This window comes from Phaseolus vulgaris, chromosome 1 (assembly GCF_000499845.2).
Source record: "Phaseolus vulgaris cultivar G19833 chromosome 1, P. vulgaris v2.0, whole genome shotgun sequence".
Classification (NCBI taxonomy): domain Eukaryota; kingdom Viridiplantae; phylum Streptophyta; class Magnoliopsida; order Fabales; family Fabaceae; genus Phaseolus; species Phaseolus vulgaris.
Window position 1 is genome coordinate 25,839,520 of NC_023759.2, and position 15,841 is coordinate 25,855,360.

Consider the following 15,841-nt stretch of genomic DNA (forward strand, 5'->3'; position numbering starts at 1 on the left):
CCATTATCACTGCGCAAAATTCGGATGGAAACTCCAAATTGATTTTTAATTTCATTGTAAAATATTTGAAATATAGAAAACAACTCAGAACGGTTTTTCATTAAAAATACCCAAGTACATCTTGAATAATCATCAATAAAAGTAACAAAATACTGAAATCCTAAATTAGACTTAATACGACTTGGTCCCCAAATGTCAGAGTGAACTAAGGCAAAAGGAGATGAAGCACATTGTGAGACACTACGAGGAAAAGAACTACGAATGTGTTTCCCTAACTGACACGACTCACACGATAAAGTAGACACATTGGACAAACTTGGAACAAGCTGTTGCATCTTGGCAAGACTAGGATGACCCAACCGAGCATGAATGAGAGATGGAGAATCCATAATTGCGCCAACATGTGCAGAGATCTGTAGTTGATAAAGTCCATGAGACTCACATCCGGTGCCAATCATCCGTCCCGAACTCCGGTCCTGTAAAGTAACAGAATCTTTGGTAAAAGAAATAACACAGTCAAGGGAACGAGTGAGACGACTAATGGATAATAAGTTAAATGGAGACCCAGGGATATAAAGAACATTATCAATAGATAAAGATGAAAAAAGATTAATAGTACCAACACCATGTGATGGTACCCTATATCCATTGGCCATGGTAACTGAAGGTAAATAACCCGTAGTAGATAGGGAAGAGAAAAAAGATTTATTACCAGTAATGTGATCAGTGGCACCTGAATCTAGAACCCAAGGGCCATGGGAAGTGGAGTGAGTGAGGCCAACAAAAGATGTACCTGAATGTGCAACAGAAGCCGTGGAACTAGGGTTCTGACGATCCTCATACCATTTAAGAAATTCATTGAAAATAGCAGGCTGGCTTGGGGTATCAATTGAAGTATGGTCCATGGTAGAAGGTTGCACAGGGGCAATTTGAGCAACCGCAACAGATCTAGGAGGACGACCATGTAAGGCATAACATCTGTCAATTTTGTGGCCAAGTTTGCCACAATGGTCACACTTGTGACGCCCTTTGCCCGGCTTGTGAGGGCGAGTACGATCATTATGCTGAGATACTAAAGCAGAAGAGTCATCAACATGAGACGTTATATCAGCGGTGTGTTTACCTGGCACGCGCAAAAGGGTAAAACAAGTGGAAGTAAAATTGGGCACAATAGGAGATCCCAAAATTTGATCACGAACGTGAGAATAATCATCAGGAAGACCATGTAAACCCAATAACATGAAGAACTTGGATCTTTGTTCTAGTTCTTGAGAAGGAGTAGAGGCAGGAGGTAATAACTCATTAAAATCATGAAAAAGAGCATGAAGTTTACCTAGATATTCTGCCATTGTACCATCAAGACGTTTGGGAGCAACAATTGTGAGAAGATTTTGACACACACCATAAAGACGTTGAGTATCATTGGTGTATAATAATTTTGCTTGTTCCCAAACTTCTGAATATGTTTCATAGGTACGAAAAATTTGTTTTAAAGATGAGTGAATGGTCGATTTGATAACAATGCATAATTGAGCATCAATTTTCGACCAACGAACAACCTCATTTTCAGCAAGAGTAGGATGAGTAAGATGATCAACATAACCTTGACTCTTAAGCCATAATTTAATATCTGATGCCCAAGTGTCATAATTGGTTCCATCCAATTTGTCAATGGAAAGATGAACATTGACGTAATTAGTATAAATAGATGAATCCGGCATAATGACCGAAGAAGAAGCCATAGTGGCAGCGGAAGCGGAAGAATCCATAAAAGATAAGGACAAATCCAGTCACCGGTTAATTGGCGGGAGCAACAAAGATGAAGGCTCCGACAACGATTCCGGCGAGATTCCGGCGGCGTCTCCGGCGAAGGTTCGGCGAAGTTCCGGTGAAGGTCCGGCGAAGGTCCGACGGAGGTCCGGTGAAGGTCCGGCGAAGGTCCGGCGAGACAGTGGGGGTGGTGGCTAGAAAATTCCAGTGAATAGTGGATTCACCAATAAAAATTGAACCCTAAACCCTAAACTCTAACCTTATGCTCTAGATACCATATTAAAGGAAAAGAAAGAATAGGGTAAATCCCTTGTGTATATTGAACACATAGGGTTATGTTTATATAGGAAAAAGAAACATATGGGCTAAGCCCATTACATAAATATGAGATATCTAACAATATCTATAATATCTCATAATATCAAATAATATCTAATAATATCTAACAGTACCAATCAATTAACCAAAGTAGATAATAACTATGGAATCTTTTAAGGAAAGGAACCACAATGATATTATAAGTAGTAGAATCATTGATAACATAGGAAGTGAGGTTGTGCATGACACTCAATACCAAAATGATGAACTTCTACAACTTGAAGTAGTGCTTCAAGTTAATCTAGACCTCATTCATGATTCTCTTGTTGATATTGATGGGAGGGGGAGAAGAAATAGATATGCAATTACTAAATGAAACAAACATAGATGAACAATACGAGGAGGAATACATTTCAACTAAGGATAACATTGATAGTGATTTTAGTGACACACATACCTCTTCAATAATTCATGCATTAAAATTGATTGTATACCTTGTCTTTATGTTTTACATTAATTTTATGTGATTTACCATAATTATAGTGAATGACAAGCAAGATAACTGACATATTTGGTTGTAGAAAAGACAATCAGGTTTGATTCTTTTGATCATGATTACTTTATTTGTTTATTCAAAATTGACTGATCCACATTGATTATTGTATTACATTTTATATATGCAATACATTTCACTTGCAGAGGACACCTAGGGTTAGAGGTGGTGGTCGTAAACCACCTAATCATGGTGGTCGAGGTGTTCATGTTGATGAAAAATCTTCACTCAACACCAAAATTCCCCCATTCGATTGTTCTTCCAACAACCATGGAGTCTACACGTCCTATTTATGAAGGACTCCCGCTTCCTATACTTCACGAGCAAGATGTTGAACTTCATGTAGGAGAATAAACTCATTACTTTTTCTACATAGCAATCAACCTTCGTTGATACAAGACTCTCTTACATCTGAGTATGAGTCTGTCAATGTAGTTGATCAAAGGCCCTCACTACATACATAAAAAAAAGTAAGTATATTTTAATCTAATTGGTATTCATAAATATGTTCTTATTTCCATATATCATGACAATATGTTTTGAAAACAATTTTGCACCAGCAAATGGACCTTCCAATGTAATCTCATGAATCATCAAGCAAAAATATGATGAACTCAATCCCACTCGGAGGAAGGTTCGTCTTGAGCTCAGAGATATGGTTTGGAGAGTCTAAGGTAATTTGAGTTACGATTATATTTAAAATGTTATTTTATTATTCTAAATTTTTTGTTTTCTAATTTTTTTTTCATGGAGAAAGAGTATAGGTGGGATCCGAAACAAGACCAACTCATTAGATCCATTTTTTATACAAAAGACTCCCGTATCTTTAAAAATGTTATGAAAATGTTAGGCATGACCAAGATAAGGGGACTTAGATTCCACCACCTGTTCAAGCAACTTTGGACTAACATTGGAGTTCTACAAAATTCCAAAAAATGCTCTAACTTTTCCTTTTCATCTTGTCTATTCTCCTTTATCCCTTTCATCTCCATTTTTCCTTGGAATCCTGAATTTAACACAAATTCGGGAATAAATCAATCTTATTCATACTATAATAAAAAAATATGTAAAAAAAAGGTTTAAATCCCTAAATTAGGGGTTGATTCATAGCTATTCTATAAACAAATATCCATAAGTGCATGTCCTTTGATATGAAATATTACTAAAATATGACACTTAGCAGTGTCCAAGAACATGTATCCAAAGTATCACAAGTTATTTTTGTGGGGGCAATCAAATGTGGGTTATTCAGGTTGGGGAAAAATGGGTAGTCTATAGGTGTTTATCGGTAAACATGGGTTTGACCTGTGTGTAGGGTCCTTTCTTATTGGATATCTTTTTTTTTTTTTTGCTATTTGTACATAAATACTACTTTTCTTCTGATTTGCATGGTTGAAAGGCTTTTAATTGATATTTCATCTTGTTGAAAATTTTGCATTTTATACGATCTAGGAGATTCAATACTTTTAAAGTGGAAGGGCTTCGTGTGAAAAGGAGACGAGTCACCAAAACTTAAATCCATATGCAAAAAGGCGCAAGGGTGCATATGAAATTCTAGCCAAGGTTTTTGGAGTGGTGGCAGGGAGAAGCATAAAATATACCAAGATTTTTATTTTTCTTGTTTCATTGCTGCTAGGAAAAGGGTTGGCTGATATGTATGATTTTAAGAAGTATGTGATAAGTGTCATAATTTAGTAAAATTGTATGAAAAAAGCTAAGCACTTATGAATTTTAGTTGTTGATTAGGTAACGACCCAACCTTAATTTGAGAAGTTTAGAATTCAACAATTTATTTCGGAGTTAGGAGATTAAAGCTATTTAATTCCAATTTTGTGTTAATTTCAGGAATTTAAGGAAAGATGGAGCAAAGGGTTAGAGAATAACTAGAGAGGCTTGAGAGGATACGAAAAAAAGGCATGGGACAAGCAATAATTCTCGCTTAATTTCGCTTAGGCACTCAAGGCTCGCTTGAGGGAGATCACTCCAGAGGCTAACTTGCCTTGCGGACCAAGCTCGTATAGGAGTCGCCCAAGCTCGCTCAAAGCTCTCCTGGGACTCGCTTGAAAGAGGTTACTCCAGGGAATAAGGATTTATGTTTTTATGATCTCGCTTGAGCGAGATGTCACGTAACCCAATTCCAATTAGGCTAAAAAGGGGTGTAAGGCAGAGAGAAGTATTAGAATTTTAGGAATAAAACAAGGGTGGTGAATTGTTTTTGCAAGATTTTTGCAAACTTTGAAGGTTTAATAAAAGTCATGAGAAGAATCAGAGATACAGAGAAAGTTCAGCCAAAATCAAAATTGTTTTTAACTTGATTCCAGAAAATCAATCGATTGTTTCTTCGATTCAACCGATTACTTTTATCATCAGTGTATACAAACAAAGATTAAACAGAGTTAAATGAGGTAAGGGAAAGAGAAATCAACACAACAATTTTATACTAGTTCACTCTTAACTAGGAACTACATCCAGTCCCTATAAACACATGGGAATTTCAATAACAAATCAAATTCTTATGATTTATAGCACACACAACAAAGAGATGTTCTTGAACCCTTCAAGAACACAACCTTCGCTTTGCAACCACAACACAGATCAGAAAACCCTCCTAATTTGTACCACACAACCTTACAAAAGTATAAAGATTAAAAGAAGAGGAAATAATACACCTGGATCAATTCACAGAATTGAAAAACTGACTTTACACACAACAATCCTATTCCTCTTGAAGAAAAGTCCAAAGCCTTAGGCAATCTAGGAAAACTTGATTTCAAAAAAACAATTTGAATCTCTTGAAAAGTTATTTCAACTAGGAGTATAAAGCCCTTTTATATCCTCCAAAAAGCTGTTAAAATCGTTAAAAATAAAAGCCAAAGTAGTTTGCAAACCAACCAAAACAGATTTAACAGTTGTAACCAACCTCTATTAAGAAATTTAAAAAATCAATCGGTTGATTTATCGAAACAACCGATTGAATTGGTTTGACAAGAAAGTCAACCAAAGTCAAATTGTTTCAAACTCTTTTAAAAACTTTTAAGTGTAAAAACAACCGATTGAAATGATAAATCATCTGGTTGATTTTCCACTTAACTTTGAAAACTTATCTTTTTAAAAGGTTTCAAGATCAAATGACCTTGGATCAATTCTTTGAAGTGGATTATAAATTCAAACACTACAAAATACTCAACTAAACAAGCAGGAACATAACTTCACTCAATTCTTCAAGATTTGGAGTCATCAAAGCTTTTGTTCATCAATCTCCCATATTTGATGAAGACAAATCTCTGGTTACTTGTGTTGTTTAGTTTGAATTTGAAGGAACCTGTAAAACAACAATTGTGCATATACCAGGTAGCAATATATCCCAGGTTAAAATAGTACCATAGAACTAGTTTTCATCATGTGGTTTTAAACAAGAAAACCAGCACAGTGAATGTGAAATCTAGTGTAGAATCATAGTAGAGCAACAGTAGCACAACAGAAAACGAGCAGAATCTAAACCGGATAGTTGCAAAAATGTTCAACATAAGACCAAAACAAAACCAAATATATTTCCCCATATTTGTCTTCACAAATAGAGTAGGACAACAGAGAAAAAAAAAAGATATATTGTGAGAGACAAGAATCCCTAACTCATTTCTCAATAAGAAAAACCTATCATTAGGCAGTGGCTTTGTGAATATATTTGCAAGTTGCTTGTTGGTTTCAACAAATTTAACAACACAATCCCCATTGTTCACATGATCTCGTATAAATTATCGCAAATTTCAATATGCTTGGTCCTGGAATGCTGAATCTGATTTTTTGTGAGATTAATAAGCACTCGTGTTATCACACAACAAGGGTACCTTGTGAACTTTTAGACCAAAATCTTCTAGTTGTTGTTTGTGTTGAAGATGGGAAGCTTTGATGTGCCAAATCCAAGTGAAGCCTGAAGCTGGGTTCTGGTGCTTTGTGTTTTACTAGGTGTTTTCTAATCCTATTCAAGTTCTTGTAATTGTTCATATAACATTTCTCTATAACTGTGTAAAATCCTGTAAATTCAGTGGGATTTTGGCTTGAGATGGTTGTTGTGTGCAAGAAAGGTGAGTAGGCTTTGTGGGATTCAAAGTCACCTTCTTGTGTGTGGTGTTTGTGTAATCTGTGATTGATTGCATAGTGAAAACTCAGTGGTTTGACTGAGGACTGGATATAGCTCTGTGATAGAGTGAACCAGTATAATCTCTGTGTGTAATTCTCTCAATATTTATTTGTATTTTCCGTTGTCATAAACAACCGGTTGAACTGCTATTTTAACCGATTATAATTCTGCTGTTGTTTCTGTTTTGTAATTTGATTAGCTTTCTAAATTGCTTTTCTGGGTTGATTGAAAAAGTTTTATTCTAAGCCAAGTATTTGCGAAAACAGTTTGAAAACAATTCACCCCCCTCTTGTTGTAGCCATCAAACCTAACAATTGGCATCAAGAGCAGGTTCTTGAAAGTTATTCAAGTTTTTTGATTTCTGGTTTTTGAAAATCTTGATGGCTGATAAAAGCTTTTTTGGGGAAGGTGCCTCTTTGAACAAACCACGCTTGTTTTGTGGTCAAAACTATCCTATTGGGTGCATAAGAATGAAATTCTTTATTCAATCCTTAGATAAGAATATTTGGAATGCTATTTCAAATAATACCTATGTGCATATGCCTGAAATTAATTAATCTTCTAAGGAACATCTTGATTGTATGGAACAACATATTATTGTGTCTGCTCTAGACTCTGATGTACTGCTCAAGGTTTCAGAATGCACTACAGCTAAAGGAATGTGGGACAGACTTGAGGAATTGCACAAGAATCCAAGGAGTGACTTGGTAGATAAAGAGGAGTCATCTGCTGGCTCAATCTCTTATGAAAACGAAGTGGAAGTCTACTTCATGACCAAGGGAGAATCAGAATCAAGCCAAGTAAGTACAACCTCTTCTAATAAGTGTGAAAGTTATTTTCAATTGCTTGATGCTTTCCAAGAAATACATGAAGAAGCTAAGAGATTGACTTTTTCAAATAACCGATTGAAGTGTGAAAATAATAGGTTGAATATAAAAATCACAGTTTTGAAAAAAGACTTGAATCAATCAAAAACTAAGTTAGAAAATTCTGGTTTGACGAATGAAAAATCCTCTTGCAAATGTGATTCAAGTTTTTGCAAAAACTGTGAGTCTCTTCAAGAGAAAGTCTTATATCTTGTGAAAACAATTGATATTATTTCGAAAGTAAAATCGAATTTTGAAAAGGTGTTGGCATCCCAAACATGTGTATTTGGAAAATCTGGCTTGGGTTTTAACCCCCAAAGCAAACAAACTGGGTGCACAAAACCTTTTTCAACTTTCACTAAAAAACAATCGGTTAAAGCATCGAAACAACCGGTTGTTTGTTGTTTCTATTGAATGAAAAAGGGACATTTTGTTAGGTTCTGCAGTATCGGAAAGTTCTCTATAACTAAGGGTATTCTGAAATGGGTTCCTAAAGATCCTAATGATTCTTGGAAACACATTAACACCTATGGACCCAAATTCACAAGGGGACCATATTTGGCAACTTGATTTTGTTTCTATTGTAGGATTGTGTGGAGAGAAAACAACACCTATGGTATCTAGATAGTGGTTGTTCAAAACATATCACAGGTGATGCATCTAGGTTCATCAACATTTCTCTCAAACCAGATGGCCATGTAACCTATGGTGACAATAACAAGGGAAGAATTCTCGGCAAAGGTACAATAGGTAACAAAAGTAGTTTGTTTATACATGATGTACTCTATGTTGAAGGTTTGAAGCATAGCTTGCTTAGCATCAATCAGCTTTGTGATAGAAGTTATCAAGTGACCTTTAAGACCAACTCATGTGAAATACGCTTACCTAACTCAAAGGATGTTCTTCTCATTGGTAAGAGATCTAACAACATTTATCTACATGATATATCTAGTAATTCTTCATTAGGTTATCTTTTATCAAAGCATGAGGAATCATGACTTTGGCACATAAGGTTTGCTCATATTCATATGAATCATCTAAATAAGCTTGTATCAAAGGAACTGGTTTATGGCTTACCCAAACTCAAATTTGAAAAAGAACATGTCTGTGAAGCATCTCAAAGGGGGAAACAAACTAGAAAATCTTTTTCTTTGAAAAATTGTTTCAACTTCAAAACCCTTTGTAATTTTGCACATGGATCTTTTCGGTCCTTCTAGGACTATGAGTTTTGGAGGAAATCTATATGGTCTTGTTGTTGTAGATAACTTTTCCAGGTACACTTGGACACTTTTTCTACACACAAAGAAGGAAGCATATTCAGAATTAAGAAGCTTTCCAGGAAACTTCAGAATACATGCTACAGCAACATAGGAGCAATAAGAAGTGATCATGGAGGGGAGTTTTAAAATGAAAAGTTCATTAGCTTTTGCAACAAGTTAGGGATATCTCATAACTTCTCTACACAAAGAACACCCCAACAGAATGGTGTGGTGGAGAGAAAGAACAGGTCTCTAGAAGAGCTTGCAAGGACTATCCTAAATGACTCTGCTCTACCAAAATGCTTCTAGGCTGATGTTGTGAGCACTGCTTGCTACGTGATGAATCGTGTGTTGATTCGGCCTATTATGAAGACAAATCCTTATGAGTTGCTGAATGGGAGAAAGCCAAATGTGAGCCACCTAAAATTCTTGGGTTGTAAGTGTTATATCCTTAACAATGGCAAAGACAACTTAGGTAAGTTTGATGCTAAGTCCGATAAAGGTATCTTTCTTGGTTACTCTCTTAATAGCCATGCTTATAGAGTCTTTAATAAAAAGCTTATGACTGTTGAAGAGTCTATTCATGTTATTTTTTATGAGACTAACAATTATGAACAAGCTGCAGCTAAGATCAATACAAATGAGGATGATCAAAACATCTCTTTAAAGAATCTTGACAACAACACAAAAATTCAACCGATTGAATCCTCGATTCAACCGATTGAAAATCTGCAGTAGAAGGATCTACCAAAAGACTGGAAGGTTCCTAAGGATCTGTCTATTGACAACATCATAGGTCAAATCCACAAAGGAGTTTCCACCAGAAGGCACATGGCAGAGTTCTGCAATCATACTGCATTCGTTTCAAAGATTGAACCTCAATTAGTGTGTGAACCTCTCAAGGATGAATTTTGGACAACAACAATGTAAGAAGAGCTTAATCAGTTTGTAAGTAATGAAGTTTGGACTTTTGTTCCAAAAACGAATCAAATGAATGTGATAGGTACCAAGTGGGTGTTCAGAAACAAATCTGGTGACTCAGGGATCATTACAAGAAACAAAGCGAGACTCGTGGCCAAAGGATACAATCAAGCTGAAGGAATCGATTATGATGAAACCTTTGCACCTGTGGCAAGGTTGGAAGCGGTAAGATTGTTATTAGCTTTTGCTTGTATGAGTGGTTTCAAATTGTTTCAGATGGATGTGAAAAGTTCATTTCTCAAAGAAATCGTGAATGAGGAGATATATGTCTCACAACCACCTGGCTTTGAAGATCATAAACATCCAGAGTATGTATACAAGCTTAAGAAAGCATTGTATGGCCTCAAACAAGCTCCGTGTCAATGGTATGAAAGGCTAAGTCGTTTTCTTTTATCTCATGAGTATAAAATAGGTAAGGTAGATAAGACTTTGTTCATTAAGAAAGCTAGAACTAATATTATCTTAGTACAAATATACGTAGATGATATTGTGTTTGGCTCGTCTAATGTAAAACTTTGTGAGGACTTTGTCAAAGCTATGCAGGGAGAGTTCGAAATGTCAATGATGGGAAACCTCTCATTCTTTCTCGGTCTATAAGTTAAAAAATCCAAAGAAGGGATCTTCATATGCCAATCAAAGTATTGCAAAGACATCCTTAAGAAGTTCGAGATGGAAGCATGTAAAGCAGCATCAACACCTATGTCAACAAACTGCTATATAGAAGCTGATGAAGCTGGACCAGAGGTTAATCAAACCATGTACATGGGTTTTAGGTTCTCTTCTTTATCTAACTGCAAGCAGACCAAACAATTATGTTTGTTGTGTGTCTTTGTGCTAGATTCCAGTCCTACCTTAAGGAATCACATCTCAAAGCTACAAAAAGGATCTTGAAATATCTAAAAGGCACAATATCCATGGGCTTATGGTATCCCTCTCTTTCTCCTATACATTTGGTAGGTTATTCTGCTTCGGACTTTGTAGGTTGCAAATTAGATAGGAAGAGTACAAGTGGAACATGCCTTGTCTTCACCAAGACTGACTTGTAGGACGTAGTCCCACACGACAATGACCCTGTGGTGATTTTAGTAGTGATAACAGGCAGAAAGGTACACCGCGTCCTAGTCGATCAAGGACGCTCGGCCGATGTGATGTTCTGGTCGACCTTCAACAAGCTGCAATTATCCCTTGACCAGTTGAGGCATTACGTTGGATGTCTGTACGGTTTCACATGACCAGGTGGAAGTGCGGGGGCACATAGAACTGAGGATGACCTTCATTGATAGTGCAGCGTCCCGCACCGCCAACATCAGGTATTTTGTCGTTAATGCTCCTTCAGCCTATAACATTCTTTTGGGTAGACCTGCTTTGAACAGGATTGGAGCAGTGGCCTCGTCAATGCATATGAAGATGAAGTTGCCTTCCCTTGAAGGAGCCGTGATCACCATGAATTCTGATCAGAAGGAGGCCAATAGGTCATATGAGAACAACCTCAAGACAAAGTGAGGAGTGTGCTCAGTGACCACCCAACCTTCAAGGGAAGAAGGGGTCGCCCGTCTCGAGATTGCCTGGGAGAGACGACCCAAGCCTACAGAGGAAGTGCTGGAGAGGGAGATCAGGGGTAAGAAGTTCAAGCTTGGAAGATCTTTGGGCCAAGAAGCATAGGAACAGATTGTCGTGGTCATAGCACGACATATGGATGCTTTCGCATCGTCAACCTTAGACATGCCTGACATCGACCAAGTAATCCCAAAGGTTCGACCTGTCCGCCAGAGACAGAGAAAGTTCAATGATTATAGGCGACAGGTCATCAGAGAAGAGACCCAGAAGCTGTTGAGCGCTGGCCACATCAGGGAGATCCAATACCAAGAGTGGCTGGCGAACGTAGTGTTGGTCAAGAAGGCCAGCGGGAAGTGAAGGATGTGTGTGGACTTCACATATCTCAATAAAGCCTGTCCAAAGGGCTCATACTCGCTGCCCAACATTGACGCCCTGGTAGACAACACCTCAGGGTGAAAGCTTCTTACTTTCCTAGATGCCTTCTCGAGGTACAACCAGATCCGCATGCAACCCATGGACGAGCGCAAGACGACGTTTATGACGAAGCTCTCTTGCTACTGTTACAAAGTGATGCCCTTCAAGCTCAAAAATGCAGGGGTGACCTACCAGTGACATGTCCATGATAGGGCAAAATGTCCAGGCGTACGTGGACGACATGGTGGTCACCTCCTAGGTGAAGAACCAACACGTCGTTGATTTTGAAGAGCTATTTACTACGATAGCTAAATACATGCTGAAGTTGAACACTGAAAAGTGTGTGTTCGGGGTATAGGCAGGCAAGTTCTTAGGTTTCCTACTTACCGGGAGTGGGATAGAGGCGAACCCTGAGAAGTGCGCTGCAATCATAGCTATGTGTAGCCCGATAAGTGCAGCAGTTGACAGGGCGGATGGCTGCTTTGTCCATATTCGTGTCAAGAGGGGGAGATAAGGGGCATCCCTATTTTTAATGCCTCAAGAGAAATAATAGGTTCATTTGGACCAAGGAGTGTGAGGATTCATTCCTCAAATTGAAGGGGTACTTTGCCACCCCACCAGTATTGTGCAAGCCACATCCAGGCACCCCGCTTCGATTGTACTTCGTAGTCACATATCAGGCGATCAGTTCGGTCCTAGTCCTGGAGCAGGATCAGGTAAAAAGACCAATATACTTCGTAAGTAAGGTGTTGCAAGGGCTTGAGGTAAGGTACCAGACCATAGAGAAGGCAACTTTGGTAGTAGTGTTTTCAGCGCGAAGACTTCGTCACTACTTCCAGAGCTTCACCATGATCATGATAACAGACCTGCCCATTCGCAAGGTCTTACAGAAGCCTGATGTGGCAGGACATATGGTGTGCTAGACGGTGGAACTATTAGAGTTCAATGTGAAGTACGAACCCAAAGGCCCTATCAAAGGCCAGGTTTATGCTGACTTCGTGGTAGAGATCTTCTCAGCAGCCACGCACCAAGAAGGAGCATATTTCAGTTGGGTCCTCTTCGTAGATGGGTCCTCTAATCAATAGGGGAGTGGGGCTAGTGTCATCTTGGATGGACCAAATGGGTTGCTGATCGAGCAGGCCCTGTGGTTTGCTTTCAAGGCCAACAATAACCAAGCGGAATATGAGGCCTTGACAGCTGGAATGCTGCTAGCCAAAGAGATGGGGGCGAAGAGTTTGATAGCAAAGAGTGACTCCCTTTTAGTAATAGGGTAGGTTACGGGAGAGTACCAAGCCAAAGACCCCCAGATGGTCGCATACCTATAGTATGTTCAAATTTTGAAGGAGACTTTCATGGTGTTCGAGTTAGTACATGTCCCTCGAGAGCAGAATGCCCGAGCTGGCTTGCTAGCAAAGCTCGCTAGTTCAGGCAAGGGGGCACATAGAACTGAGGATGACCTTCACTAACGGTGCAGCGTTCCGCACCGCCAACATCAGGTATCTTGTCATTAATGCTCCTTCAGCCTCTAACATTCTTTTGGGCGGACCTACTCTGAACAGGATTGGAGCAGTGGCCTCGTCAAGGCATATGAAGATGAAGTTGCCTTCCCTTAAAGGACCAACACGTCGTTGATTTTGAAGAGCTATTTACTACGATAGCTAAATACAGGCTGAAGTTGAACCTTGAAAAGTGCATTTTCAGGGTATAGGCAGGCAAGTTCTTAGGGTTCCTGCTTACCGAGCCTGGGATAGAGGCGAACCCTCAGAAGTGCGCTGCAATCATAGCTATGCGTAGCCCGATCTCAGTGAAGGAAGTGCAGCAGTTGATAGGGCGGATGGTCGCTCTGTCCAGATTCGTGTCAGCAGGGGGAGATAAGGGGCATCCATATTTCCAATGGCTTAAGAGAAAAAGCATGTTCATCTAGACCAAGGAGTGTGAGGAGTCATTCCTCAAATTGAAGGAGTACTTGGCCACCCCACCAGTATTGTGCAAGCCACATCCAGGCACCCCGCTTCGATTATACTTCACAGTCACAGATCAGGCAATCAGTTCGGTCCTGGTCCAGGAGCAGGATCAGGTAAAAAGACCAATATACTTCATAAGTAAGGTGTTGCAAGGGCCTAAGGTGAGGTACCAGGCCATAGAGAAGACAGTTTTTGCAGTAGTGTTTTCAGCGCGAAGACTTCGCCACTACTTCCAGAGCTTCACCGTGATCGTGATAACAGACCTGCTCATTCGCAAGGTCTTACAGAAGCCTGATGTGACATGACGGATGGTGTGCTGGGCGGTGGAACTATCAGAGTTCAATGTGAAGTACGAACCCAGAGGCCCTATCAAAGGCCAGGTTTATGCTGACTTCGTGGTAGAGCTCTCCTCAGCAGCCACGCACTAAGAAGGAGCTGATTTCAGTTGGGTCCTCTCCGTAGATGGGTCCTCTAACCAACAGAGGAGTGGGGCTGGTGTCATCTTGGAAAGACCAAATGGGTTGTTGATCGAACAGGCCCTGCGGTTTGCTTTCAAGGACAGCAATAACCAGGCGGAGTATGAGGCCCTGACAGCTGGAATGCTGCTAGCGAAAGAGATGGGGGCGAAGAGCTTGATAACATAGAGTGACTCCCTTTTAGTAACATGGTGGGTTACGGGAGAGTACCAAGCCAAGGACCCCCAGATGGTCGCATACCTACAGTATGTTCAAATTTGAAGGAGACTTTCGCGATGTTCGAGTTAGTACATGTCCCTTGAGAACAGAATGCCCGAGCTGACTTGCTAGCAAAGCTCGCCAGTACCAGGGGAAGAGTCAATGCAAGTTTGCCTAGTTGAAGGAGGCGAAACTTGGATGACGCCCTACCAACGCTACTTGGCTGATGGGACATTCTCGCTGGAACCTACAGAGGCCAGAGTAGTCAAGAAGAATTCAAGCAGATACACCCTGATCGACGGGAATTTGTTCAGACATGGGTTCACTCACCCCACCCTGATATGTGTAAGTGGTGAGCAGTGCACGGACATTATGGAAGAACTTCACAAAGGGATATGCGGGAGTCACATCGGTGGTCGAGCTCTCTCGTCGAAGGTTGTTCGCGCAGGATACTGCTGGCCAACCATGAGGGAAGACTACACGAGGTATGCACAGCAGTGCAAGCAGTGCCAGGAACATGCTGACTGGCACAAGGCGCCCCCAGAAGAGCTGAGATCGATTTATAGCCCATGGGTGTTTCATACCTGGGGAATTGACATTCTAGGGCCATTTCCTTTAGCAATGCGGCAAATGAAGTACCTTGCGTTGCCATTTAGTACTTCACAAAGTGGATAGAGGCTGAGCCAGTAGTGTAGATCACAGCCCACAAGGTCCAACACTTTGTGTGGAAGAACATAGTATGCCGCTTCGAGGTCCCAAAGCGGTTGGTGACCAATAATGGCACCCAGTTTGCAAGCTAGCAGTTGGGAAAGCTGTGTACAGAGCTGGGAATAAAGCAGGTGTTCGCATCAGTCGAACACTCCTAGACAAACGGGCAGGTCGAGCTTGCCAATCGAGTTCTGCTCAGAGGTATGAAGAAAAGGCTGGAGAAAGCCAAGGGGACCTAGGCAGAAGAGGTTCCAAGAATTGTGTGGGCTTACCACACCACTCCCCAGTCCACTACCAAAGAAACACCCTTTAGCTTGGTGTATGGTTCGGACGCGATGATTCCTGAAGTGATCCAAGACATCTCACCATGTTTTCAGAACTTTGTGGCTGAAGAATCCAACAAAGAAAGAAAGGTAAACCTGGATCTACTGGATGAAGTCAGGGAAGAAGCGAGGATCAAGGCAAAAGCCTAGAAGAGAAAGGTGGAGTACAGGTACAACTCCAAGATGAGACCTCGGCAGTTCCAGGTCGCTGACTTGGTGATGCAGAAAGCCCACCCATACCAGTTAGAAAACAAATTGTCTCCCAAGTGGACTAGTCCCTTCCATGTGACAGAGGCCCTTGGGAATGGAGCAT

General features: G+C 40.1%; 2 protein-coding genes across 2 annotated transcripts; one reads left to right on the forward strand and one right to left on the reverse strand.

Moving 5' to 3' along the window:
- Positions 1-290: 290 nt before the first annotated feature.
- On the reverse strand, positions 291-1,721 carry LOC137813811 (uncharacterized). The gene is made up of 3 exons (XM_068616243.1): positions 1,334-1,721; positions 713-1,123; positions 291-476 (listed from the first exon to the last, which is right to left on the reverse strand). Exons 1-3 carry the CDS (start codon positions 1,719-1,721, stop codon positions 439-441), a joined length of 837 nt encoding a protein of 278 aa, XP_068472344.1. The 3' UTR covers positions 291-438.
- A 12,974-nt stretch (positions 1,722-14,695) lies between these two features.
- Positions 14,696-15,172, forward strand: LOC137815769 (uncharacterized). The gene has a single exon (XM_068618882.1). It carries the CDS (start codon positions 14,696-14,698, stop codon positions 15,170-15,172), a length of 477 nt encoding a protein of 158 aa, XP_068474983.1.
- Positions 15,173-15,841: the final 669 nt, after the last annotated feature.